Below are 25,935 nucleotides of genomic sequence, written 5' to 3'. Positions count from 1 at the left end.
CCATGGGGACAGGCATCGTGCCCTCGGTAAGGAGGAGGACAGCCATGACTCTATGGGAGACAGTCTGGATGGGGTGCACAGCCTTCAAAGGGATGGGCCACAATGGAGCAGGACAGTTTGAAAAGCCCACTAGGCAGTTCACATACGTCCCGCCCCCTCCTTCCTTGAGAATCACTGGTATAAAATGGTAAAAATATATATTTTTGACCTAACGGCTTCCTTTTCTTTCCATCATCTACCACTCTGACCTAACTCCTTGAACTTGAAATTGTGCCTTTGCTGCAAGGCGTAGAGGTCCCTGCACACACGGTTAAGTGACACAGCTGAGTGCCTTTACTTCTTTTTAGACTGGAATGTTCTCATAACTTCCTTAGCCTTCTTGATCTGTGCACATTTTTTGTAGACCTCAACTCAGGCATCATATCTTGATGCCCCAATTTTGGGCTAATTGTCCCTCTTTTGGGTCCCTACAGTACCTGCCACATAGAAAATAATACTAAAGTTGACCTGTTTTTTTGGTCTTTCTGCACTAAAAACTCTCATTGAAGGCAAAGACTTCGTCTTACTCATCTCTTAATTTCTAGCACACAGCCTAGTACCTGGTTTATAATGAGTGTCCAGTAAATGCCGAAGTAAGAAAGGAATATAAATTGGAGAACATCTATACTTATTCTTTAACATTATGTTTAAAACCTCAGAAAAGCTGAAATCCTCAAAGGGAGGTAAAGGAGAGTGTTAATATTTGAGCTTCAGGAAGGGAAAAAGAAACTCGAATGAGGCAGGATTAGAACTCAGAACTCCTGCCGACCACCCCATTAAGTGTTCTCATTATTCTGTATGTTTTTCAAATATACATTCCCAAATCCTAAAAAAAAAAAACTAGAAAAATAAAATTGAAATGGAATGATTTATTCTTAGTTTTAGTAGTATGACAAAATCTTATTCATTTTTCCCCATAAAAGTGTTGTCCTGGCCCCTGTGACTCAGTTGATTGAGTATAATCCCATGCACTGAGAGGTTGCTGGCTAGATTCCAGGTCAAGGCACATGCCTGGGTTGCGGGCTTGATCCCAGGTAGGGGCCATGCAGGAAGCAGCCCGCCAATTGATGTTTCTCTCCCTCTCCCTCCAATAAAAATATATTTAAACAAACAAACAAATAAACAGACTTCTCAGTTTTGCCTGTAACTGTACAAGTATTAGTATCTCAGTAGAAGGATAAATAGGACTTTATCATATGACCATTGTATAATAATCTGATCTCCCAGAAACCAATTTTCTGTGACTTTGGCAAGATATGTTGCTGCATTCCTCAGATGCTTAATTTGCTTGGATGTTTTGTTTTGTTGTGTTTTCTGAGGCACAGTGTCTTCTATTCCGTGTTAGGCACAGTGTCTTCTATTCCGTGTTAGGCACAGTATCTTCTATTCCATATTCTAATATGTTTAGAATTCTGCTTTCAGATGCAATATTTACCAGTTCATTGGAAAGGAGGATTTTAATAAATTTCACTGATCAGCCAACACACTACATGGAACAACAGTAGTACAAAGAGTAGGGTGTGTGTATGTGTAGGGAGAACAGGCATAATCAAAGTTGAGTATGTCAAAGTATAAATCATCCTGCAATTATAAATCATAGTTATTTATTTATTTGAAACATTTAATCATCTCTTCTTAAAAATAAAGAATTTTCCAACCAAAGTATTTATTAGTGGTAAGTGTTAATTTAGGGTTGAAAGTAAATATTTAAAAGCACATCCTTTAGGGAAATAGGCTTACTATATCGTTTATGCCCGATAGTAAATTATTGTTATACCTATTCATTTGATGAGGAGCAAAAAGAAAAGATTTTATAAGGTTCTGAAATACATACAATTTAACATTTGTAATATAGAAACATCTCCCAATCTGCCTTAAATCTGAGTGCTTCTGTGATAATATCTCACTTTTGCAGGCTATGTTGAAGAAGAGATAGATGCTATCAGTTATGTATTATGGACTCCACCTTTGGTTTTTGGTTTTGTAGACAAGCTGCTTTAGGCCAGTACTCAAAAGTATTTATATTACCTTAGCATTTACTCAGGAGACGGGTGGGGAGGAAATAGAACAATGGAGACACAGATAGATTGGCCAGGAAGCTTTGGGGTGTGGGGCATCCGAGTGAGGAGACTATTTAGAAGCCCAGCTGCAGAATAATAGGCTAAATGGAAAGAATGGAACAAATCTTCGGACCCTATTAACACTCTAAGATTGTAATTTTTTTCTTTGTACAGTGATGAAAGGTTGAGATGATGTTTTTATTAGGTCAAATAGTAATAGGTGGATAGGGCAGTCACGCTTCTGTAGAATGAAAGTTTGTTTCAATACAAAGAGCTGTGTCAAGTGTGGGTAATGGAGGTTCTGAAGGTTTTCTTTAGGGTTTCAGGATTGAGTGAAGGGTCTTAACCCAGGGCTAACTCTGAATAGAAGTGGAGCAGCAGTCAGACATGCATCCGAAGCAGCAATGTCATTAATCTTCTAGCTCAATTAGTTGGGAAAATATAGAAATTAGGAAATTATGGGGAATAGCTGAATATAGTTTGAGGCTGACCATGAGTTGCATTTTAGACCTGCTCAATTTCAAGTGTGATACACAATCCAAGACCATTTGAAAATAAAAATATACACTGGAGCTTGAACAGGGAGTTAGAAGCAAGCATACTAATTTATATTTGTTTTCATAGAGGGGATGTTGAAATGTAATCTGAATGCGCTTTCCTGAGCAGAGATTTAAGAGGAAAGGTCAGATGGATGAAAGGGCATGACTCAGGGAGGCTAGCCAGTCTGGTGGGGTGGGAATGTGCATCCAGCTTGAGTAGACTTTTCTCCACAGGTGATGTCAGAGTAAGTCGGAGTGAGGCCATGTCACTTATAAAACAGTCTAGGGGAGAGGTCAAAGGGCAAAGAGAGTGGGAAGACTATCAGGCTGAGAGAAAACAGGTGAGAGAAGAAACAAATTGGAAAGGTCAGTGATGTCATGGATGCCGGGGGAAAAGTGTTTTAAGAAGAACTGGCCCTAATTGGTTTGGCTCAGTGGATAGAGCATCGGCCTGCGGACAGAACCATCCTGGTTTCGATTCCTGTCAAGGGCACATGTCGTGGTTTTGGGCTCAATCCCCAGTGTGAGGTGTGCAGGAGGCAGTGGATCAATGATTCTCTCTCATCATTGATGTTTCTATCTCTCTCACCCTCTCCCTTCCTCTCTGAAATCAATAAAAATATATTTAAAAAAAAGGACTGTACCATATACTGCATCAGATATTGTTGACAGTTTCAGTAGGATGAGTACTGAAATAATTCTATTGGATTTAACAGTGTGGATGTCATTCTGCTACCTAGTTAAGAGCTATTCTCATGGAGAATCCAGAATAATATGGGATATGGAATGTGTGGAAACACAATAAATAGCTCCAGAAAGGCCAAAGTCCAGGTTGAAAGTATGGGTCAGGGAGGTTGTTTTGTATTATTTTGTTTTAATATGGGAAAGGTTTGAGTGTGTTTAAGAAGGAATTCAGGAAAGAGAGAACATTTGAAGATTTTTAAGAAGGTAATAATATACTTTCTTGACAAGCCAGCATTTTATTTCTTTAGAGTTTAGATATAGAGTTCAATATACTGAATTATGTGAATGCACAGCTATTATCAAAGCAAGAGAACTGAGCAACCAGGGAAGCCTTTACTGAATGGTTAACCTAGATGACTCCACTCCGTGTGGGTTGAGTGGTTGATTAATCTTAGAAGCCTTTGAGTAACTTCTGTGGAATAACTTTGTATGAGGAAATGTAACCTTTAAAATGATTTAAAAGCCTATCTCAAGTCCTACTCCCACCTCATTCCAGGAGCAGTAATTGCATTTGAATGGAAGGCATTGACAGGGCAAGCATTTATGATTCTGAGTTCCAAATTTCTGACTTTGTTTTGGACCACAAGTTGATGGAAATTGATAGCTTCTCATGCTTTCGATTGTTAGGGTCCCTAACTGAATTTAAAAATAGCTTTTACACATAGTGTAGTATTAGAAAGGATATAACACATAAACAAGTAAACAAGCACTTTAAGAGTTAGAAAAAAAGTATAGGAAAGATGAATTAGTAAATAACTGCATAATTTAGAGAAATAGAAAACTTAGCTTAACTTAAAAATGTATTTAAAGTAAATTTATGTTTGCTTGTGAAGTGAAGAATAAGCCACATTGAAAAGCTTGAAAAGGTTAAAACTTGACCTATGATAAATTGGAATTTTGATTAATTGTGGTAGTGTCTTACGCAGCGCTTCTATCATTTTTGGTTCATGGGCTTCTTTGAGAATCTGACAAGAGTGTTTAAGAAAGATGGCAACAGAATACTGTTCCTCTTCTGTTGTTTCTGAAAATAACCAAAGACGTTGGATACCTTTGATATCTTATTCTAAAGTTAAATATTTCTAAGAATTGAACATTGAAAAGGGGAGCAAATAATAGGGGAGCTAATGAGTCAAGTTTTGATTCCGATCTGAGTGAAGTAGGAAGGCACAGCCAGCTTTTGAGAAGATAACCTACATGATCTGACTTACCATTTTGGGCATCACCTGCTTTTTGTACCTGCGCACAAGGGCAAAAGAAGGGAGGCCCTGCTGCATGACTCTTGCAGGAATGCAGATGGGAGATGAGAGGGTTGGATCAGGTGGCCGTGGCGAGATGTTGTTGCACATGGATGTTCTTTGAAGGCAGAGTAAGATCAACGGAAGGATGAGATTGCAGTGCGAGAGAAAGACAGGGGTTAAAGATGACTCCAACTTATTTGGCCTGAGCAGCTGAAAGTATGGAGTTGCCATTAACAGAGATAGGCAGACTGTGGGAAGAACAGGGTTTGGAAGGAAGATCAAGAGTTTGGTTTGGAACATGTTGGATTTGAGTTGCCCATTATCTGCTCAAGTGATGATGTGAAATCAGTGATTGGATAGAGGAGTCTGAGGTTTAGAGGAAAAATCTGCAGCCTGGGACACGTTTTGTGCATCATCAGAGCACAGAATGTTCAGTGGATGGGGTCACCTGGCACTGGGCTTCTCAACCCTGGCATCCTGCATATTTTAATAAGAACTTCTGGGTTTTGTCCCCAGAATGCAATGGAATGGGGCCAAGGCATCGGCTTCCTTTAGAAGCTGCCCACGTGATTCACTCTAATATGTACGCAGAGTTAAAAGCTGTCCAGGAAGTAGGTAAAGTTAAATATTCCAAGAACTGAGCCTTGAACTACTCCCATATGTAGAGGTCAGAAAATAAGGAAGAACCATGAAAAAAAATGAGGATGAGTAAACCATGATGGAGAAGGAACCAACAAAGGGGGGCAGCTTAGAAAAAAAAGTGTTTCAAGATGGAGGGAATGATCATGTATCAAATGCAAATGAGAAGTCCAATAAATAAATGAGAAGTGACCACTGATGTTGTCCTATGAAGATCATTGGTGACCTTCATACTCTTTTGTGATGGGGACAAAAGCCTGATTGAAGTGGGTTCCAGAGAGAATGAAAAGAGAGCAGTGAAAGTGTAGGCTACTCTGTTCAAGAAGTTTTCCTGAAGAAGAATAGTGAAAGGGCTGCGAGCTAAAGGGGGATGCTTTTAGGGGTAGGATTTTATTGGCTGAGTGTTGCTGGTAATGAGCTCATGAAGGGAAGATATTGATGATACAGGAGAAGGATGTTCTTGAGTAGGCCAGAGGGGCGGAGATACATTATAAAGTGCTCCCTGTTGTAGTTACTGATGTGAAATGACGTCAAATATACTAAAGTTTCTTTTTATTTTAGAAGGTTTTCACCAAGTTACTTCATACTTACAATGATGGCATTAGACATTGCTTAATACTATAATTCTCAAAGAAGGAAATTTTGAAGAGGAGATACAGGATATTCAGAATGTTTTGAATGTTCTGACAAAAACTGGCTGATGACTCATGAGTCTCTTGTAGTTTATGAAGTGTGTATACGAGGAAATAGTATCAGAGTATTGTTCACTGAGTATAATTTTTGTCTTCAAATATTTGAGGTGACCAGTCACAGTAAAACTTTATCTCAGATGCTCACAATAAATCAGAACATTTCTTTATGTTTCGTATTTTACTTTACCTAAATTTTATCACTTTAGCTAAAGTGTTTTACCTTTGAAAGAATTAGTTCTATTTTTGAGGATAGAAGAATATAAATGCTGACATTGGCTGATGAACTGAAAAAAATATTGTTGTGTCATCCATACTGTAATTCCTGTCCAAATGCCATGTGTTCAGCCCATGGGCAGTGTAGGAAAGAGAAAATTCAAAATAAGCGTAACAGGATTATATTAATGTCCCCTTGTCTTTTACTAAAACTATTTTGGTAATGTTATATTTTATGCTTTTTAAATGATTGTCTTCAGTGCCTTCATACATTTCTTACTTTGCCTCCAGTGTTTTACTACAACATTATTTCAATTCCTTTTTGTGTGTGTCCCCTCCGTTATCGCTATATATTCAAACTGGCTAAATAGCACAAAAATGTTTAAGAATAGATAATTAGGGAAATATTAACTTTGAACACAGAGTTTTAAAAAAGATCCTGAAGGAGAAGGAACAAAAGGGTGCCCTTCATGTCTAGGATTATGTTTTGTGCCCTATTCGGAGAAGCTTTCATCTTTGAAGATCTAGCCTGCAAGCCTACTTGTTACTCCAAGTATACCTCCTGTATGTCTATCCATCTGTCTGTCTCTCTTCCCCCTTCCCCATCTATCCCCAATTCCCACTCCTTCCTCCTCTCATTTCTCTCTTTTTCATACTTTCTCTCCATCCTGATTCATTGCAGTCAGATATTTTGCCTGATTTCATTGAAAAATTTATTATAATTTAGGAGAACCCAAATGGTATTGATTCATGACATTTTCAATAATAATGTTTTCAGATAGATTTATTTGAGTTTGTGTGTTTGAGAGTATGAGGACATAGCTTAAAAGAAATAGCTCTAAAAATCTCTATCTAAGATGGAAGACTTTTTAAATAATTATTTTTTTTCTAGATTGAATTATATTGTCATCGTACTAGAGTTGATTTCTTTCAGAATACATATGTTTTCTTCATTACTTGGCCCTCAAAAGTTATTTTTGTCTCAGTGGGTTTTGCTCAGAGGTTAGAGCATTGGCCCACAGACTGAAGGGTTGTGGGTTTGATTCTGGTCAAGGGCACATACCTCCGTTGCAGGCAGTATCCCTGGCAGGCACTTTCGGAGGCAACCAATTGATGTGTCTCTCTCATATTGATGTTTCTCTCTTTCTGTCTCTCCCCCTCCCTTCTACTCTCTCTCTATTAAAAAAAAAGGGGGGGGGGGGCGGGGAATGTCCTCTGGTGAGGATTAACAAAAACAAAAATATTCTCATTCTCAAATAACCTGCCTCACTCCAAAAAATGATTGAAGTGAAAGAGAAATTCTAATTTCACTGAGAAATGTTTTTACTAATTTTAATACTTATATATTATAGTATTAAACTATTATACTTTTGAAAATATTTTATAATTAGTTTAAATCTCAGCAAGTATAGAATAAATTAGGATAGGGGAGCTTTTGGTATAAAGTAGTCATATTTCTGAAACACTTGCAAGGTGAAATTTTTTTATATAGGAGGTTTGTGCATACTATGAAAGATTCATCTTTGTTTTTGTGCCCCCAAGAATGTTGTTTTTCTGTTGTTAGAAGCCTCACCGAAAAGAAACATACAGACAGCAACAACCACCACAGGCACTTACGGGACTTGGGGGTGGGGGGGTGGGGAGGGAGAGGAATTCTAGCATTGGCTTGTCTGAATTGCCATCATAGGTGATGAGCTGTGACTCAGGAAAACCCCAGAGGGGGGTGGCCCTGATGAAGTGCAGAGGGTTGGGAAACAGCTCCGTAGGAGGGTTTTTATCTTCTTTTCTGCAAATTAAAGTAATATAGCTAGGCCAAAAAAAATGTTTATTCCATGAGAAAGCTGTTTATCTGCTTTTGTCAGTTTTAGAGTAATTGCAAACAACATGTTCATAGATTTTGTTAGCTCCGAAATTGTTTGTACAGTAAATTAAGGTGGAGGTATTTATACCTTATAATTTCAATGTCACGATGTCCTGTTTATCTGAGGCTTGTGATGGTGCCTTAAAGAAATCAAATAGTGTTCATAGAGAACATGGTTGGAGAGGGAGGGATGTGGCAAGAGTAACAATTCAATCATTGATTCATAAATTAATTCCATAAATAACGGGATTTACCTCCTGTGCACCTTTCGCAATGTGCTTTGGTGTCTCATTTTGCTGTAACGTTTCATGTGGTTTGTTCTTCTTCATCTTGCCTGGAGTATACGTTAGACTCCTGTGCCCTTTGACCAGGGCCAGGGAGGGCCTCCTGGGCCTTCTCAAGGTGAAGCTTCTCCTGCCTTCGGAGTCCTGTTCCTCCTGCTGGGGATCTGCCCCTTCCTTCATGGGGCCTGCAGAACACTCGCTGCTTGGCCTCCGCCCTTGGGACTCTTCCTGTTGTGCCTTAACCCAGGCCTGGGAATACTGTCAGTTTCCTCCTAGTGTGTTTGTTTACTCCCAGGCTACCACGAAGACCTTGTGTCACAGGTGACCTGGCCAACCCTATGGGTCTCTGTAGTAGGTTAATGCTAGTAACAAAAGCATTCTGTATGAGGAATTCTGGTTCAAGATTGTGACGTAGGAAAAACCTAAACTCACCTTCTCCCATAGACATCTGTGCAATTATAGCTACATATAGAGCAAATTGTTCTGAAAAATAAAAACCTAAAATCTAGTCAGTTAAATCCTACACACTAAGCAAATGAGAAAAAACAAACAAACAAACACATCATAGCTGGTAGAAGAGGCTGAGACATAATCCTGCCATAAATCCAAACTCTGGGGTGATGACCCACAATCAGGAGGGAACTCAAAACCTGGAGTTTCTCTCTAAGGAATGAAGTGTTCAAACTACACATTGGGCACCTCAACTTTTAAGACCTGCACCTGAGAGATGAGCCCCCAAAACACCTACTTTTGAAAACCACCTGGTCTTGGATCCTTGAGATTCTTGAGGCTGTAGTGAATTGAGAATGTCTCTTTAAGGGCTCACAGGCTTGGACCCACCCCTAGGGCCCAACACAGAGCCAGCCAACCGAAAGACACCCAAGACTTAATGTGAAAGAGTCTCACTTGCTCATCTTAACGTGTTGGCCTGAGGGTCAGGAGTTGAACACAATCTAGGTGCCTGCTCAGGTTCTCGCTGAGGATGGTGGCTGGCAGGCATCATCTTTGTGTTCCCTCTCTCTCTCCCCAGCTCATCAACTTAATCCTCCTCAGAGACTTAAGAGGGTAGGCATTATCTTCTTGCTCGTCTGCCACTTTCCATATTATTAGTATCTCCTGAGAGAAGTGTTAATGTAAAAACAAAAACAAAAAAACAACACATTGAAACCTGTAAAGAATTTTTGTGAGTTTATTTGAGCCAAACTGTCGCAACGAATTGAGCTAATGCTCCGGAGAATGGCGGGTTACATTTGTATTCATACATTGCAATCAAAGGAGGGACATAGGTGGGTTACATGAATTCATTGGTGATAGATTAAGGAGGTGGGTGGGATAAAGCAAAGTGGGGTGGGGGGGTGGGGGCGGAACTCCTGGGATTGGATAAAAAGTAAAATGATGGACACATACTTAGGTGGGTGCAGGAGCAATTAACATGATAATGAGGGAATTTGTAGTATCTGTCCTGGCACCCAGCACATTTGGTTGTGCCCCAGGGGCTCCAGAAAAAAGGATGTTTCAAGTTGCCCAGACATTTCAAGGGTATGCTATCATAGATGCAAGACAGATAGGCTCAGTTAAGGTAAAGGCTGGCCTTGTCAGTGAAGATACCGGCCTAGGACATAACTGCCCACCATCACTGCGTTTAGTTAAAGTTTAATTTCAGACCATCCTTTGTGGTGACTTTAGGTCTCTGAGTTTGCCAGACCGCCATGCAGGCCTCCCCTGAGCTTGTCAGGTCAGCACGTGGCCCCTTTGGTCCACAGAAGCTTGTACATGTGTCCTGTGCCCTGAGTTTCGCTGCTGCTGCCCAGGGACACCACTTGATCCCCTAGTTCTGGTGGCCAAGGGCTTGAGTTCCTGGGTCCCATTGGACTATAACACCCGAGAGACAGTGCTTGGGCAACTGTCACCTATAGGGCACTGCACAGATGGAGACTAAAACATTTGCAGTGATTCCATGAAAGAGGCCTATGTGCTTGACCTGAGCTTTAGCATTGGGCAGCCTTCAGATGTGGCACACAGTGAGGGACCTAATGATACACACTCTGGGGATACAGCCCAGTGGGCGCCATCTTTGAGTTCTCCTCTGCCTTACCCCAGGCCATTGGTAGCCCCTGCAAAGGAAGCTACACTCAGATGGTGGTCAGGAGACACCTCTAGGTCCTCTGATCCTGGAAGGCAGTGGGACTTCGGCATGAGGTTCCACAGACTGTATAGATTTGCAAACTTTAAAAGCTGCTACCTGACATTCTGGCTTCCAATCAGTCTGGATCTAGTTGCTGGCAGATCCTCCCCTTTGAGACAGTGACAGGTAGTGGCACACCTTCTATTAGTGGGAGGGACTGAAATTAAAATAGGTTGGACAACCACAGAGGTGTGAGAGACAGAAGAGACTTGGGGCAGGTTTGTACAAGGAAGTTCAACTCATACATGAGGCTGCTTCTTCAGTCTGGGAGAGGTGGCCATTTTATCCATGAATAGAAGTCAACACAGTCAAAGGAATATGAAGAAACAAAGCATATGTTCCAAAAGGGCAAAGCCTAAAGATAGTCCTTAATTAAACAGAAATAGGTGGTTTACCTGGTAAGAGTTGGGGAAAAAAAAAAAAGTAGGTCATAATTTTGCTCACCAATAACTGCAATAAATAAAAAAAATTAAAATGTGACATTAAAAACATAAAAATTAGGAAGAGTAAAAATGTAGAGGTTTATAATACGTTAAAACTTAAATTCATATCAAATTAAAATAGACTGTTAGAAATATATGTTGTTATATGTAAGCCTTATGCTGACCACAAAGCAAAAACTTATAGTAGATACATAGAAGTAGACACGTAGAGAGGACTCTTAAGTAAACCATCAATAAATATTTTAAATGAAAATGGAAACACAACTATGAGCTCATAGATATAAATAGTTGATTGGTAATGGCCAGAAGTGGGGGTTGAAAGTGGGCAAAATGAGCAAACTTCAAAAGATACAAACTTTCCATTATAAAAAAAGCAATGGGGATGTATCTTACAGCATTGTGAGTATAGTTAATAGTACTGTATTACACATTTTAAAGTTTTTAAGAGAGTAGATCTTAAAGGTTCCCATCACAAGGGAAAAAAAATCTATAACTATATATGATGATGAATGTTAACAAGACATTGTGGTAATCATTTCAGTGTTTACAAATATCAAATCGTTATTCAGTATACCTGAAACTAATATAATGTTATAGGTTAGTTACAACTCAATAAAAATAAATAAATAAAAAGTGTCCACTATGGCAGGGATGCTAACTTATAATTATCATTATCACCACCTTTTGCAGGATTACCCCAGTGCTTACTTTTTTTAAAAGCTGATTTCTTTTTATAATGCACACTTGCATAGTATTTAAACAATAGCAATTAAGAGGTGAAACTAAAATGTGATTTGTGAAATAAACATGGTTGCAAAAATAAAAATAGGAAAAATATTAAACTAAGCTTCTGGGAGATATTTCTTAGATCATTTTTATACAAATATATATTTTCACTGAAAGTAAAGGATTCACTTTTATATGCTGTCCTAGCCATAAATGGTATTTTGACCAACTTTAGTAGACTGTTAGACATTTATTCTTTCTAGGAAAATGCTTTCAATATCTAAAGTATTTTTTAATCCAAAATTATATTTAACCTTGTTATTAATAAAACTTTTTGGATTAGAGATACTTCAACTGGCCAACTTTAATACAGTCAGCATTGAATAGGTTCAAGTAAAGTATGGTCTTACTATTTTGCTTTCTAGCTTCCTGAGAAGATAAATGGGTAATAATTTAAATATAGAAACAAGTTATTATTTTTAAACTAGAAGCCCGGTGCACGAAATTCGTGCACGGCGGGGGGTTGTCCCTCAGCCCAGCCTGTACCCTCTCCAATCTGGGACCCCTCGAGGGATGTCCAACTGCCCGTTTAGGCCCGGATCGGGCCTAAACGGGCAGTTGGACATCCCTCTCACAATCCAGGACTGCTGGCTCCCAACTGATCACCTGCCTGCCTTCCTGATTGCCCCTAACCACTTCTGCCTGCCAGCCTAATCACCCCCTAACCACTCCAATGCCAGCCTGGTTGATGCTTAACTGCCCCCCTGCCAGCCTGTTTGCCCCCAACTTCCCTCCTCTGCCAGCCTGGTCACCCCTAACTGCCCTCTCCTGCAGCGTTGATCACCTCCAACTGCCCTCCCTTGCAAGCCTCGTCCCTCTCAACTGCCCTCCCTTGCAGGCCGGGTGCCTCCCAACTGCCCTCTCCTGCTGGCCATCTTGTGGTGGCCATCTTGTGTCCACATGGGGGCAGGATCTTTGACCACATGGGGGCAGCTATATTGTGTGTTGCAGTGATGATCAATCTGCATAGTACTCTTTTATTAGATAGGATAGAGGCCTGGTGCACGGGTGGGGGCCAGCTGGTTTGCCCTGAAGGGTGTCCCGGATCAGGGTGGGGTTCCCTTGGGGCATGGGGTGGCCTGAGCAAGGGGCCTGTGGTGGTTTGCAGGCCAGCCACGCACCCTGGCGACCCAAGAGGAGGCCCTGATATCTGGAATTTTTTTCCTTCTACAATTGAAACTTTGTATCCTGGAGCGGAGCCAAGCCTGCTGTTTCCTCTGGGGCGGCAGCCATTTCTGTGGCAGTTAATTCACCTTCTACAATTGAAACTTTGTTGCCTTAAACGGGTGGGCCTGGCCAGGGTGTGTGGAAAGCTTTGCTTCCCCTGTTGCCGCCGACAACCCTGGCCTGCTCTCTCAAGCTCCATTCTGCCGCCATTTGTTTGAATTTGTTTACCTTCTATAATTGAAACTTTGTAGCTTGAGTGGAGGCTTAGGCCTGCAATGGCTATTGGAAAGCTTGGCTTGCTCTGTTACCTGGGAAACCTTGCTCTCTGTGGCTGTAGCCATCTTGGATTGGGGTTAATTTGCATACTCACCCTGATTGGCTGGTGGGCGTGGCTTATGCAGCGGAGTGATGGTTAATTTGCATATTACCATTTTATTAGAGAGGATGTTCTGTAGCCAAACACAAGACTTACTAGTTTTTTTTTCTGAGCAGATTTCTCCTCCACTAAGCTGCACATTCTCTTAGAGTAGCCTCATGCTTCTCTCCTTTTAGTTTCAAGCCTTTATAACCCTCCTTAGGTTAAGACAGAACGGCCCTATTTTGTTGTGGTAATCAGAGTGAATGAAAGAAACATCTGTAGGTTTCTTGTTGCTATCACAGTAATAACGTCTAGTAAGTACTTACATGATAAATCCTTTATTGAGAACTTTATATGTGTTGTGTCTTTTAATCCTCACCATAATACTATGAGAACAGTTCTATTACCAGCTATTAAATTTGTAATCATAAAGTATTGTAGAAGTTCTCAAATTAATGTAGGGATCATTTGTACCATCAATATTTTTAGCTTTTCTTTTCCCTCCTGTCTTCCCCCTCTTAGCATGTAAAGTGTTTTATTTATTTTTAATATATTTTTATTGATTTCAGAGAGAAAGGGAGAGAGAGAGAGAAACATTCATGATAAGAGAGATTCATTGATGGCTGCCTCCTGCATGCCCTCTGCTGGGGATTGAGCCTGAAACCTGAGCATGTGCCTCGACCTGGAATCAAACTGTCATCTCCTGGTTCATTGGTTGACACTCAACCACTGAGCTACAACGACTGGGCTATAAAGTGTTTTAAATAAACACTTCTACTAACTGAGCTTTTGCTCCTGTTCAGATTTCTGTGTAAAGCACCTGGGAAACAAAAGGTATCTTGGTATATATGTTATTTTCCTAAACTTTGTAAAATGCATCTCTTCAGAAAAGACTACTTGAATCAGTGCTCTAGTTAGCTCATGCCCCAATTACTGGACCAAACTCTTTGGGAGTTTGGAATATTTAATGAATCAACTGCAGGTCAGGCAGCAGGATAAATGAATAAGAGAAGCAAAGAAGCTGTGCTATCTGCTTACTGTAATTTAAAATATAAATGCACCTCACATAGGAGGAGGATGGATTCTAGAATTTGGACAAGTGATAGGACATTTACTGAGGAGTCATTTTGTGGGGTCTTGGAGAATGGTGCAATTTTGAGTTTGTTGACATGAAAGTTAATAGTAAAGGTTATTGTTGTTTTCCAACAAGTGTGGTCATCTTTTTTTTTAAATATTTTCTCTTCTTTTATTAATCCTCACTTGATGATATTTTCCCATTGATTTTTAGAGACAGTGGAAGGGAGAGGAAGAGACAGAGAGAAACATCGATGTGAGAGAGGCACACTGATTGGTTGCCTCCTTCACGCACCCCGACCAGGGCCGGGGAACCTGCCGCTGAGCTATGTGCTGTTGACCAGAATCAAACCCTGGACCCTTCAGTCTTCAGGCCAATGCTCTATCCACTGAGCCACACCGGCTGGGGCCAAGTGTGGTCACCTTTGTTTTGCAGTGCAAATGTAGCTCTCTTTATTGTACCTCCTGACCTAACTCACTTTCTTCAGCAGGTAAGTGGTGATGGTTTTCTGGCTGACGAGCAATGTGCCAGAGGGTTCTGCGTGGCAGGCGCATTTCCAGTTATGCAGGCAGCAGGTCATGCTAGGGCGGTCGCCAGATGCTGCGAGTCCTCTGGCTTAGAGACAGGGAGCTACTTGGAGCTGAGCTCCTGCGCTGTCTTAGGAAATGTCTCCTGCCCCCACAAGAACTTGAGAAGCAGAACTCCCTGGGGATGTCTGTGTCCCGTTCCTCACAGCTGGCTTTTCCTAGAGGCCATCCACGAACTTAGCCATTCTGGCTGGGATTCAGGACTCCCGAAACCTACTTCTAGCCTGCTTTTTTTATTTTGGGTTGAGAAATAACAGTCACAATGGAGCAATATCTGGGAGGGTTGGGCTTCTCTGCACCGTGCGTCAGTCCCCTTGCACCCTTAACCAGGCAGATGGGAGCCTTAGCAACTAAAGACCTGGGAACCCCCGTGGGTTCTCTGTAGTTTTGAAGCTCCAGAGTCAGGTTTTCTCTCAGTGCAGTTTCCTAAATTACTAATTACGCATTTTCTAATGACTTTGTGTTCTAATCTGTATTGCTTTTTGGCATACTGTTGGCCTCTTCAAAAGGAGAATGAACCTCTGTTTCTCCATATATAGTTTACGTGACAGGGATCTGATTCAGAGTGTATTTTCAAGCCTTCTAAGTCTTAGGAAGTGTTACTTGAGATTAGTCAAGATAAGACACATGCACAGCTGCATTTTTTTTAATTTTTTATTTTTTGCTCAAAACGGGGCTGTAGGTTATTCTCAGAACTCACTGCTCTTTGACTTCCCTGTACTCCATTGTTTAGTGTCTTTGTTCAAAGAAATTCAAGAGCAAGTCATACCACATCTTGAAAGAAGGAAACTAAAGAAATAGAGACGTGTTTAGACTAGAGCTGAGTTTACCCTGCAGAGAATTTTCTGTTGGCTCTTGGTCGGGGTTCCTTTTACTATAACAAACTGCTTTCCTCATCTTTTCCTGGTAGTTTTGGCCATATATGATTGGGTAAATCAGTTGGGGATCATTTCATTATTGAACTAACATGCTCTTAAAGAAATGAATCTTCACTCTCATTTTTACACACAGCATAGCCCCTTGGATTAGTCACAGATATTTTCGTCAGTCATCTGAGATGCTGTTTAGGTCCCAGTGGTGACCTTCATTGGTATTGGGAAGCTAGCAGCTGATTTCCAGATATACCCGCTATATGGCTTTAACACTGATGACCTTTTATAAAACCTAAAGATTTTGTTTGGGTTTGTGTCTGCAGTGATTCATAACTTTTTTTAAAAAAATAAACATCGTGCTGAGGATTTCCTTTCATGCTATTCTTTTTTTTTTTTTTCATCTACCCCCCTCCCCCAAATTTGCAGTAATTTTCCATCTTGTGCTGTGTTCTCCTCTCAGTCGCCCACTAAATTGTGCAGTTCTTGGTTGGCCCAATTTGGGACAGGGACCTTTTCCTAAAATCTGGTTGGTTTCTCAGAGGTTAAACGCTTTTGGCAAAAACTGCAAATGTGACTGAAGAAAACCATGAAAACTAAAAACTTCAGTAATGGGGCAAAGAATTATTTCAAACAATGAACTTCATGGATGTGGAGGAATCATCTTTTTTACAGTTTGTTCCTCTATTTAAGTCTTAGTTTGATAATTCTTATAATCCCGTCTTTGCTTCAAATAAAACCATCATTTTAATGCCTTTTATGTTTTTTGATTCTGCTGGGGGTGGTGGGGATGGTGGTGATAGAAACTGTAACAACTATTTTTTTCTTAGTTTATTTAACTTTTATTACCCCAAGTCACAAATAAGCTACTCTTTCTAGAACACAGATGAAAAGAAAGATGTTTCTGACAAGAAATGAAAAGTCAGATTATTGATTTGATATTAGGGATTCATTTTTTTTTCTTTTTGGTTGTTATATTGAGGTGTTTTTCTACTTATAAAGTACAGGAAATAAAAGTTTTTGGTAGATGTTTCTGTAAATGCACCTTGTTTCGTATCACTTTAATCTCTAGAATGCATTTTGGTTTGTGGTGTTTTTAGGGGCCTGTTAATAGATTTGGTTTTTCAGAGTAACCCAAAGTGCTTTTCCAGTAAATTACATAGGAGGTGTGTTTAGGTGAGTTGTCTATTTTTTGTAAGTTTTAATATTTACATAAAGAGCTTATTATTTTGAGACCTCTGTCATTTCATCACTCTAGTTTTGCCACTAGAGTTCCTATGTAATTGCAACATTGTTCTTGTTCATATAACTATAGGCCTTAATTTTTATATTTTAATAAGACAGAATTCTTTCTTTTGATTGTGACATCTCTTTCTCATGTCTGTTTTGACAATGTGACTGGCAGCAATTCATCAACTTTACTCTTACTTGTTGAAGGTTAACATTTACTATCAACTCTTCATTAAAACTGAAATTCAAAATCACCTTTAGAAAGGAAAGGGACTTGACTCAAGGCCAAAAACAAATCAGCAAGACAAATCAGAATGTTTTGGATTTATAACTGATGCCCCCCCAGGAAGATTAAGTGAGTATTAGGAGTGACCCCTCCCACCAAGTGGCAGCTGCTACTTATTGCCTCTATGACTTGGATAAATTTCCTAAATTTCCTATAAGTCTTTCTTGGTATTGCTAAAATGGGGATAACTGCTTCTTAGGAATATTATTAGAATTGAATAAATTAATATTTATAATGACAGAGTTCAGTATAAAGTAAGTTTCTTAAATAGTTTTGTGTTTTTTTAATGAATGAGTGATGAAAACATCACTGCCCCAAGATAACACCTATGTTAATTCTGACAACAGCCAGTAAATACTTTTTCTTCATTAATGCTAGGCTTCCCATGTATGTAAAACCATCACTCATACCTATTAGTTATAGAAATCATGTGTTATAGGAGACAGGCTAGAAAAGGTATGTTTGATCTATTTAGAGCTAAGAACTTTTTAAAATTTTTCTTTGTTTACTAAAAATACAAAGACAGTAACAGACTAAATTAACTTGTAGATATTGTTGGCTAAATGTAGTAGTTTGGAGAGATTTTATTCTTGGCTTAGGACTTCTGATTTCTGTGTGACAACTGTCATTATTGTCTACAATCTGGAAGATATTTTAATTTTCAAAGGAATATAGCCTATGAATGGAATGAGTTGTTTAGTTTGGAATGCCAATTCCACCTCTCTTCATCCGAGACTGTTGATTTCGCACCAGTAACACTCATTCTGTTCCTCCTGATTACTTACTAGTGTCTTCTCCCTTTCTGAATATAGGTGTGGCTGGACTCCCTTGTTTTGAATCAGACACAAAAACTTTTTATTTCTTTAGGCTACCAAATCTTATCATTGCCTCCTCTTCTTCTCACTAATTTCCCAGACTTGTCCATCTGCCACTTCACTTCTGCAGACATCCAACCCCATATCTCCAGCTAATTACAAGACAATTTGGATTTCTATTGATAACTTCAATTTCTCACGGTCTAAAAATTAATTCATCTGTCTCTTGTCATTCTAACTGAAAAAGCCACATACTGAGAAAGGACAATCATATTTGACAAAAGTATGATATCTTGAATATTAAAAACTTTACAAATCAATAAGGAAAAAAAGAGGCAAATCAATAGAAAAGTGAGTGGAAAGCATGAACACTGAACAGCCATTTCAAAGAAGAGGAAACATGAATGGCACGGAAACATGAAAAGGTGTCCAAACTTAGTAGTAAGTAAGGAAAACCTCAGTGGGACACCTGTTCATACTCAGCTAATTGGCATGTATGAAATTATGACAGTGTCAAAGATTGGTGAGGATATGCACCCGTGAGCATTTTCATACTTGATTGGTGGGGATAAATTTTGGAGCAGTCATTTGGAAACAAATTTGGAATTACCTAATAAGATTAAACATATGCCCATCCTGTGACCCAGCCATTATCCTGCTACTTATTCAGCATTCATGCTCTAAGAGACTTGCACAGAACTGTTTCAAACAGTCATGTTTAGAATACCAAAACACTGGAAATGACCAAATATTCATAAATAGTATGATGGATAAATCAATGATGGTGCATTAAATCAATGGAATGCTATACACCTGGAAAATAGGTGGACTAAAGCTACATTAATCAACAAGGGTAAATCTGAAACACATACTTTTGAACAAAAATGCTACTCATTTTTGTGTCGTTTTAAAATTACTCAGTTAAAGGTTCTTCAGCGTCAGTTTTTGTAGCCTCCCTCTTTCAGTCTTGAAATACAGCATTCAGCAGAGGAAAAGAAAGTTAAGATCAGAAGTGTGGCTTACTGCCCGTTCAACACTATTTTCATAATAATAATAATAATACTGGTATTAGGATAAAAGTTTATAAAGAGATAAACCACAGACACGCTCTAGAAACCCAGTACTTTCCAAGGTTATGAATGTGGATTCATGTGGGTGCTTTCCACGTTCTCCTGATTTGATCGGCTTCTACTAAAACATCAGGGAAGATGGAGAGAAACCTGCAGACCCTTACAACTCTGTGATCTTTTTCCAGTTGTTCTACAGACCATTGTATGTCAGAGTGGGCCCAGGAATGAAAGGAAAGATTGTTGCATTCTTTGAAGCCTTAGATTCTACAAACAGCTCTGGAGTTTCTCTTTTGAATTCTTTTCGGACCCTCCTACTTTGCCATCTGGCATTTAGAATATGACCTTGTGTTTGCACATTCCCCACTTTTACAAAGTTGGAGACTCTCTATGAAGTTAGAGACTATAGAGAAACGGATATATTCAAGGAGTTGCGGAGCTTATTATGGGATGATCACGCAGTTTCCTGAAACTCCTCAGAGGCACTCAGTTTTCAAGCCAAGACTGAAACACAGTGGGTGTGACTGGGATGGGGTGGGGCGGCTCCGCATTGCTGCTGCTGCTGCAAGCAGAATGCCCTCCTCAAGCTCGCATTGTGTATAAAATACAGAAAAAGCGAAACACAATACCAACCGACAACAACACTCAAACCCTGGAAATAGTCCTGGTAAAATTTGACAAGTATTTCTGAAATTGGAAAAAGGTCTTATAACATTGGTCTTAAATAATTTTATGACGCATGTTAAAGTCTTCCAGAAATAGAAAATTTCTTCAACTGCTCCTCTCACTTGCCACTAAATTCTACAGCAGCGATTTTTAACCGGTATGCTGGAAGAATTTTTAAAACATGCAATACCTGACTATTTAGTCAGGGGCACTGACCTTTTTTCCCTTAGATTGTAAAAAAAAATAAAAAATAAAATGACGACAACAACCAACACAACAATAGCTGTCCAGTGTGAATGAATCAAAAATGAATCAAAATCATACTTATTTTTTTATCAGGTCAGCAAAAAAATATATTTGTTGGTGTGCAGCAGAAATTTAGTAATTAGTTTATGTAAGCTATGACATGAAAAAGCTTGAAAACCACTATTCTAAAGGAAAGAAGTTTAGAATATGGGGTACTAAATCTCTAGATTATGATCTCTTTGATTTCTTGCCTTTTTATATCAGTTTGTGAAGTTTGCTAAAGATTGTTTTAAAGAGGGATTATTAGCGATGTCTCAGGAAATAATAGAAATGCAAGGTCCGTTGCCACACTGGAGTGGGAAAGCAGTGTCACTGTGTCGTCGTTCACCCTTGTTAAGGGACAAATCTTTGTTAGAAATAGGCAGAAGAACTTGGATTCCAGGAACAATGGTTGCACCTAAACAGAAGTCTCAGTTTTTCTTTAGTTCTTGTGAAACTAAAAATATTTGATACCATGAAATTGGGTCAGTTTTATTGGCAAGTAAAGCATGCTGATCCCAGCTTAATAGATTCCAATTTAACTATTGATTCAATTATTCAATAACATACTGAATATGTCTTTTTTCTCCCAATTTTTGGAGCAGGTCAGTGGAGCAGTTGAAGGAATTTTCTTTTTCTGAAAGACTTCAATGTCATGGGATCATTCTAGCCTATGTTATAGAGAGCAGTAGGATATAGGGAAGATGGATATACAGAAAGGGGAACCTAGTACCAAGGATTGTTGCATAGTGTGTGACAGTAATAATCTCACCCACATCCACTCGTGCATGTATAGACAGCTACAACCTTTTCTTTTTTTTTCTCATATGGAGTATTAGTTCTAAAGATCATTCATGTAGAATTGAACTTAAGTTTATTTTTGAGCTTTCAGCCTACAAAAGACTTCTAGGAAAGCATATCATTGGGTTCTGGGTTACTTATTTTGACCGAGTTATTATTCAGCCTATTGATTTATATATGTTGTGTTCCTCCTTTTTCCCCACTCTGCGGTCTCTTCCCAATTGAAAATGAAGATTGCTGTGTCCACTGTATCCTGGCCTGCTTGTTCTGTGAATTCCTGACCCTCTGCAACATTGTCCTGGGACAAGCTTCCTGTGGCGTCTGTGCCTCAGAAGCCTGCTGCTGCTGCTGCGGAGAGGAAATGGGCGATGACTGTAACTGCCCTTGTGACATGGACTGTGGCATCATGGACGCCTGTTGTGAATCATCAGACTGTTTGGAAATCTGTATGGAATGCTGTGGGATTTGTTTTCCTTCATAAATATTTATCTTTTGTTTGTGTTAAAACTGGAGAGTGTTTTAAATTTTCCTTTTAAGGAAGAAAAAAAAGCACATGGTAAGAATTCATGAAACAAGCAACCTAGTATTTGCACTGTTAACTCATTTCTGTAATCTCTGAAAGCCTTTTGCCCCCTCTAACCAAATCTACATGGTTTAATATGTGAAATTGTAGCTACTTTTAAACTCTTTAGTAGGACTCAATGACTAAGGGACATTTTGACCAAAAACAAACAAACAAAAAAAAAAAAAACCCCAAAAAACAACTAAATATTTCCTCCTTTTCATACATATTTCTATTTCTTTTAATCATTTTCAGAAGGCTTTTGCTCCAAATGTGTTATTTCTTTGTGGGTATTAAAAGCAGACTAATTTTGATGTGCATCTATTAATGGTTAACAGTAGACATTTTTACTTTAAAGTAAACTTTGGGAAACAAATCCAAATAGTAGTTGGGCGCCCCAAGTTTATCTTGATGCTCTGTTCTCCACTTTCTGCATTTGCTCACAGACATTGAGTGCCTACTGTGTGCCATCTGCTGAGATGCAGAGATGGCTGTTATTCAGTTTCCACCCACGAGAGAATAGAGTTTGTGGAGGAAAGAGACCTGTAAAAATGAACCACAAGGCATGCTGTGGGGATTATGAGAGAGAGAAACTCAAAAGGATATGGGAATGCAATACAAAGAAAAGAACAACTAATATCTGCTGGAATGTTCAGAAAGGTTCAAGGAGAATGTGACATTTGAGGAAGCCTCTTAGAATGAGTGATTCATCTGCTGCTGGGATGAATTATTTGAATTCAGGGCAAAGTTTTAGGTGAATAGCCTGCACTGTGTATTTTTAAGCAGTTAAAGAAAAAAAAGACCTTAAGTATGTATTTTCTTTAGTTGTAAAACCTATAACTTTAAAAAAAAACACTATAAAATTTAACTAAAATATACATTTTTTACATTAATTTAAAAGTTATGATAAAGTTTTGAATAAAAACAGAAGGCCTTATTTAAAAACCATATTTTCTAAAGAATGTGAAATGCTTTTGACAAATTGCATTTAAATTAGGAGATTTTTAATATTAAACTCCCAGTATTTTTGTTTTGATTTATTCAAAAGCTTTCTTTTTTTTTTTTTTTTTTTAACTTGAGAATTGTGTTGTTTTCTAAGGAGGTTCATGGGGGTTTTTTTTGGTTTGTTTCTTAAGCAATGTTGTATTTTATAAACAGCAAGCCCTTCTTCCAATGCAGTGGGAGTCTCGACATCCACTACTGTGATCAGCTTCAGTATTGTGATTTTATGTAAAATTAAACGAACATGGCAGGTTATGAAACCTTAAGTGTACCGAAATAAGTCAATTACAAGACGGAGTATATTGCTATTGAGATAGAGACTGTGTTGGGCAGATAAAAGGAAGAGGAAATGTTCACACTACGTAGTCTCCTACATTTGATCTTCCTGAAGTTGTAGTTTGGTTTGATGTAGTGTCATTTCTTGTAGAAATTTTGAAAATATACTTTGGATTAATAGTTATTTTCAATTTTTCTGGTTGAATATCAAATTAAGAGTAAAAACAAGTGCATATTTTTAGGAAGCTTTTAAGCAAACCTAGCCTTTTCAGAGAAATTTTAAATCTAAAGCATGGCAGTGCTACCTATGGTTTTTCTAGTTTCTACTTATATATTTACCTAGGCTTAAAAAGTAGTTGACTCCCTCGTTTACACACATACACACACTCACAACTTTAAAGTGCCTGGTTTAAATAGAATTCTAGTAAACATCTGTCTTTCTCTTCCTTGACTTTCTCTTCCTTGTGTTTTAGTTGTTACATCAAATATAAGAACATCTTAGTAACCAGAATCTGAATCTTTACATGTACCCAGAGTTACCTTAGGCATATACCATATTAGGATGTGTGCCATCTGTGTATTGACCTATAGAGCCTTCGAATGATCTAAAATTATTAAAATATTTCACTTTTTATCCTGCAAAATTTTTCAACCAAGTGGTTCGTCTCATACTTAAATATATTCTGCTACTATTTGCAGTAAAAATATTAGCACTTTTAAAATAATGTTTCTCTGTAACAGAGAACACTAATAGAATCTTTTTTTCATATTTGTACCCACAGTACTTTTCCTCTGTTGTGTACTTTGCAGTCATTCCATAAAGTACCTGGTGTTACTAGGGAAATTACTGGGCCACATTTCCCTGGCACTCCTAGGAGTGGGGTTCTTGGGTACCTCTGCAATGAGCATGTTCAGGAGCCCCCACAGAAGAATGAGATGTGGGAAAAGGCTCTATTTGCAGGGAGTTACGTTCCTTGGGCTCCAAAGTTCCCATGTGCTTAAGCCAGTCCTGAGAAAGGTGCCGCTAGGGTCTTATTCGACCCAACAACGTCCGTGTTGCAGCTGATTCCGGCAGAGCATCAGGCTGGTTAGAGTCCGTTAGTCCATGGGGAGCCCACATGGCCATGGACCACGTGGGCGAGTGCAGGGAAATGGCTCTCTGCACAGGGGTCAGGCACAAACAGCAAGCAAGGGAGGCACACGAGGAAACTCCCTTTGTCTAGGAGTATAACTATTCAGGTCTCACGCCTTTGCTGTGGCCATTCCTGTTCTGGCCACTGACTCTCTTCCAGGTGTGACTGACAGCTAAGCACCTCCCCATGTCACCCAGACCTCCCAGACCTCCCTGGGCATGCATCCAAACTGCCTTTGTTCAGTCCCTTCCCTCTTTGATCTTCGGGGAACACACTTGGAGAGTGTTAAATGACAGCTTCCTAGTAAAGCTTTACTAGTATAAATGGCATGCCTATATCATCTAGTCTTCCCTTAACTCCTTTCCTATTAAATAATTACAATGGTATCACTTGTATTACTTTTTAAAAAACAAATGGGAAACAAATCAAAGTAGGCAATTGTGAAAATAATTTCAATATATTTTAGAATTTCTGTATGTAACATGTGTTGTTGAAGTATATGGCCGTTGTGACTAAGTGATATAGTTTACAGTTATAGACTCAGTCTCTTTTTAAATGTAGAAACAATCTCATTTTTAAACTTGACCTGTATTATTCTGAATACATTATTTTGAAATAAAAATAGGACCTCTTTCTTGTGCTTTAGAATATTTTGTAGATATGTTCTGTTCTATGTAATTGATATGTTAATTGCTATTTGAAAAAGTTCAACTGTAATTTTAAAACCTGAGGCTTTTATCATGTTCATTGCCTTTTTGAAGATTTTCTAGTCTCCTTATGTAAATCACACCCATAATGAACTATGAAAAATATCAGTTCAGCTTATACTGCACATCACAGTTGACATATTGATTTCAAAACATAGTATTCCATAATAGGTCAAAATGCAAGTTTTGTATCTTTTTTTAAAAAGTAACTTGTTTTTATATGTTTGTTTTGAGATTATCTCTCAACTTCTAAAAATTAACGTGGTGTTTTTTTTTTTAATTCTCACCCAAAGATATTTTTCCATTGATTGTTAGAGAGAGGGAAAGAGAGAGAGAAATAGAGAAACACATCAATTGGTTGCCTCTTGCATAAACCCTGAGGAGCCTGCAAGTGAGGTACATGCCCTTGACCGGAATCGAACCCAGGACCCTTCAGTCCACAGGCTGACGCTCTATCCACTAAGCCAAACCAGCTAGGGCATGGTAATTTTTTACATTGCTTAGATTAAACATGAACATTCTATGAAGTTAGGTATTAGATTTAATGAATTTTACCCAAAAGTAAATCATCAGAAATATTCTCATTTAGGGTTTTCAGTTGTCACAATTTTTAAATAGTAGGACTTTTTTTTTTTTTTTTACAGTTAGTATTTAACCTCTCCAAAATTACATAGGAGAAGGCTTTTAATGTCAAAATATAATAATTTTGTTTTTGTGTCCTTACAGTATATCAACTATATTCATTTTCTTTACCCGAAGAAGTTGTTTCTCTGAACAGTTCAAGGAGTAACCAAGGAAACCTTAGGAAATAGCATCTCATTTTTTATCCACACAAACCCTATCAGTGCCCTAGATCCTAATGCTATAAACGTCAGAGTCACTGCCTAAAACAAATAAGACTCAAGTCCAGAGGATTGATGGCTTACTCTCTTGAATTTCAGTTTAAATGCTTAGATTTACCCAACCACCTGATGAATAAGTTTATTTATTAATAATATTAATTTTCAAATTATTCAATGCCTTTATGCCCTTTACAATTACTTGTGATTTGTAGGTCTGTAGGTTTGTTTCACCTAATCTGTCAGGCATGATAAAATTTCATCAAGTACTAAAATAGCAATTTTTCTCTTCCTCTACACTAATGTAACCAAGCATACCGTTTTTGTTTTCAAAGGCGGTAAATATATTGATAGGTTTATTCCACACTGTATTTATATTGTTAAATCAAAGATTAGTTACTACAAGGAGAGTCCTTTTAACCATTCCCGTGGCCCACTATAAGCAGGAACATTTTAGTGGCTTTTCTCTAGGCACCTCAGGAGAGTC

General features: G+C 38.7%; 1 protein-coding gene across 4 annotated transcripts in view; it reads left to right on the top strand.

The window, feature by feature from the left end:
• Window positions 1-24,550, top strand: part of MDFIC (MyoD family inhibitor domain containing) — an 85,639-nt gene extending 61,089 nt beyond the window's left edge. For all 4 annotated transcript variants that reach the window (XM_079786678.1, XM_079786675.1, XM_079786677.1 and 1 more), the window contains one exon: window positions 21,163-24,550. In XM_079786678.1, coding sequence (XP_079642804.1) covers window positions 21,163-21,410 — 248 coding nt within the window. In that variant the 3' untranslated portion in view covers window positions 21,411-24,550. The remainder of the gene's footprint in view (window positions 1-21,162) is intronic.
• Window positions 24,551-25,935: the final 1,385 nt, after the last annotated feature.

This window comes from Cnephaeus nilssonii (genome assembly GCF_951640355.1).
Source record: "Cnephaeus nilssonii genome assembly, chromosome: 12".
Classification (NCBI taxonomy): Eukaryota; Metazoa; Chordata; class Mammalia; order Chiroptera; family Vespertilionidae; genus Cnephaeus; species Cnephaeus nilssonii.
Note: the sequence above shows the minus strand (reverse complement) of the source record. Positions and strands in the feature narration are given on the sequence as shown.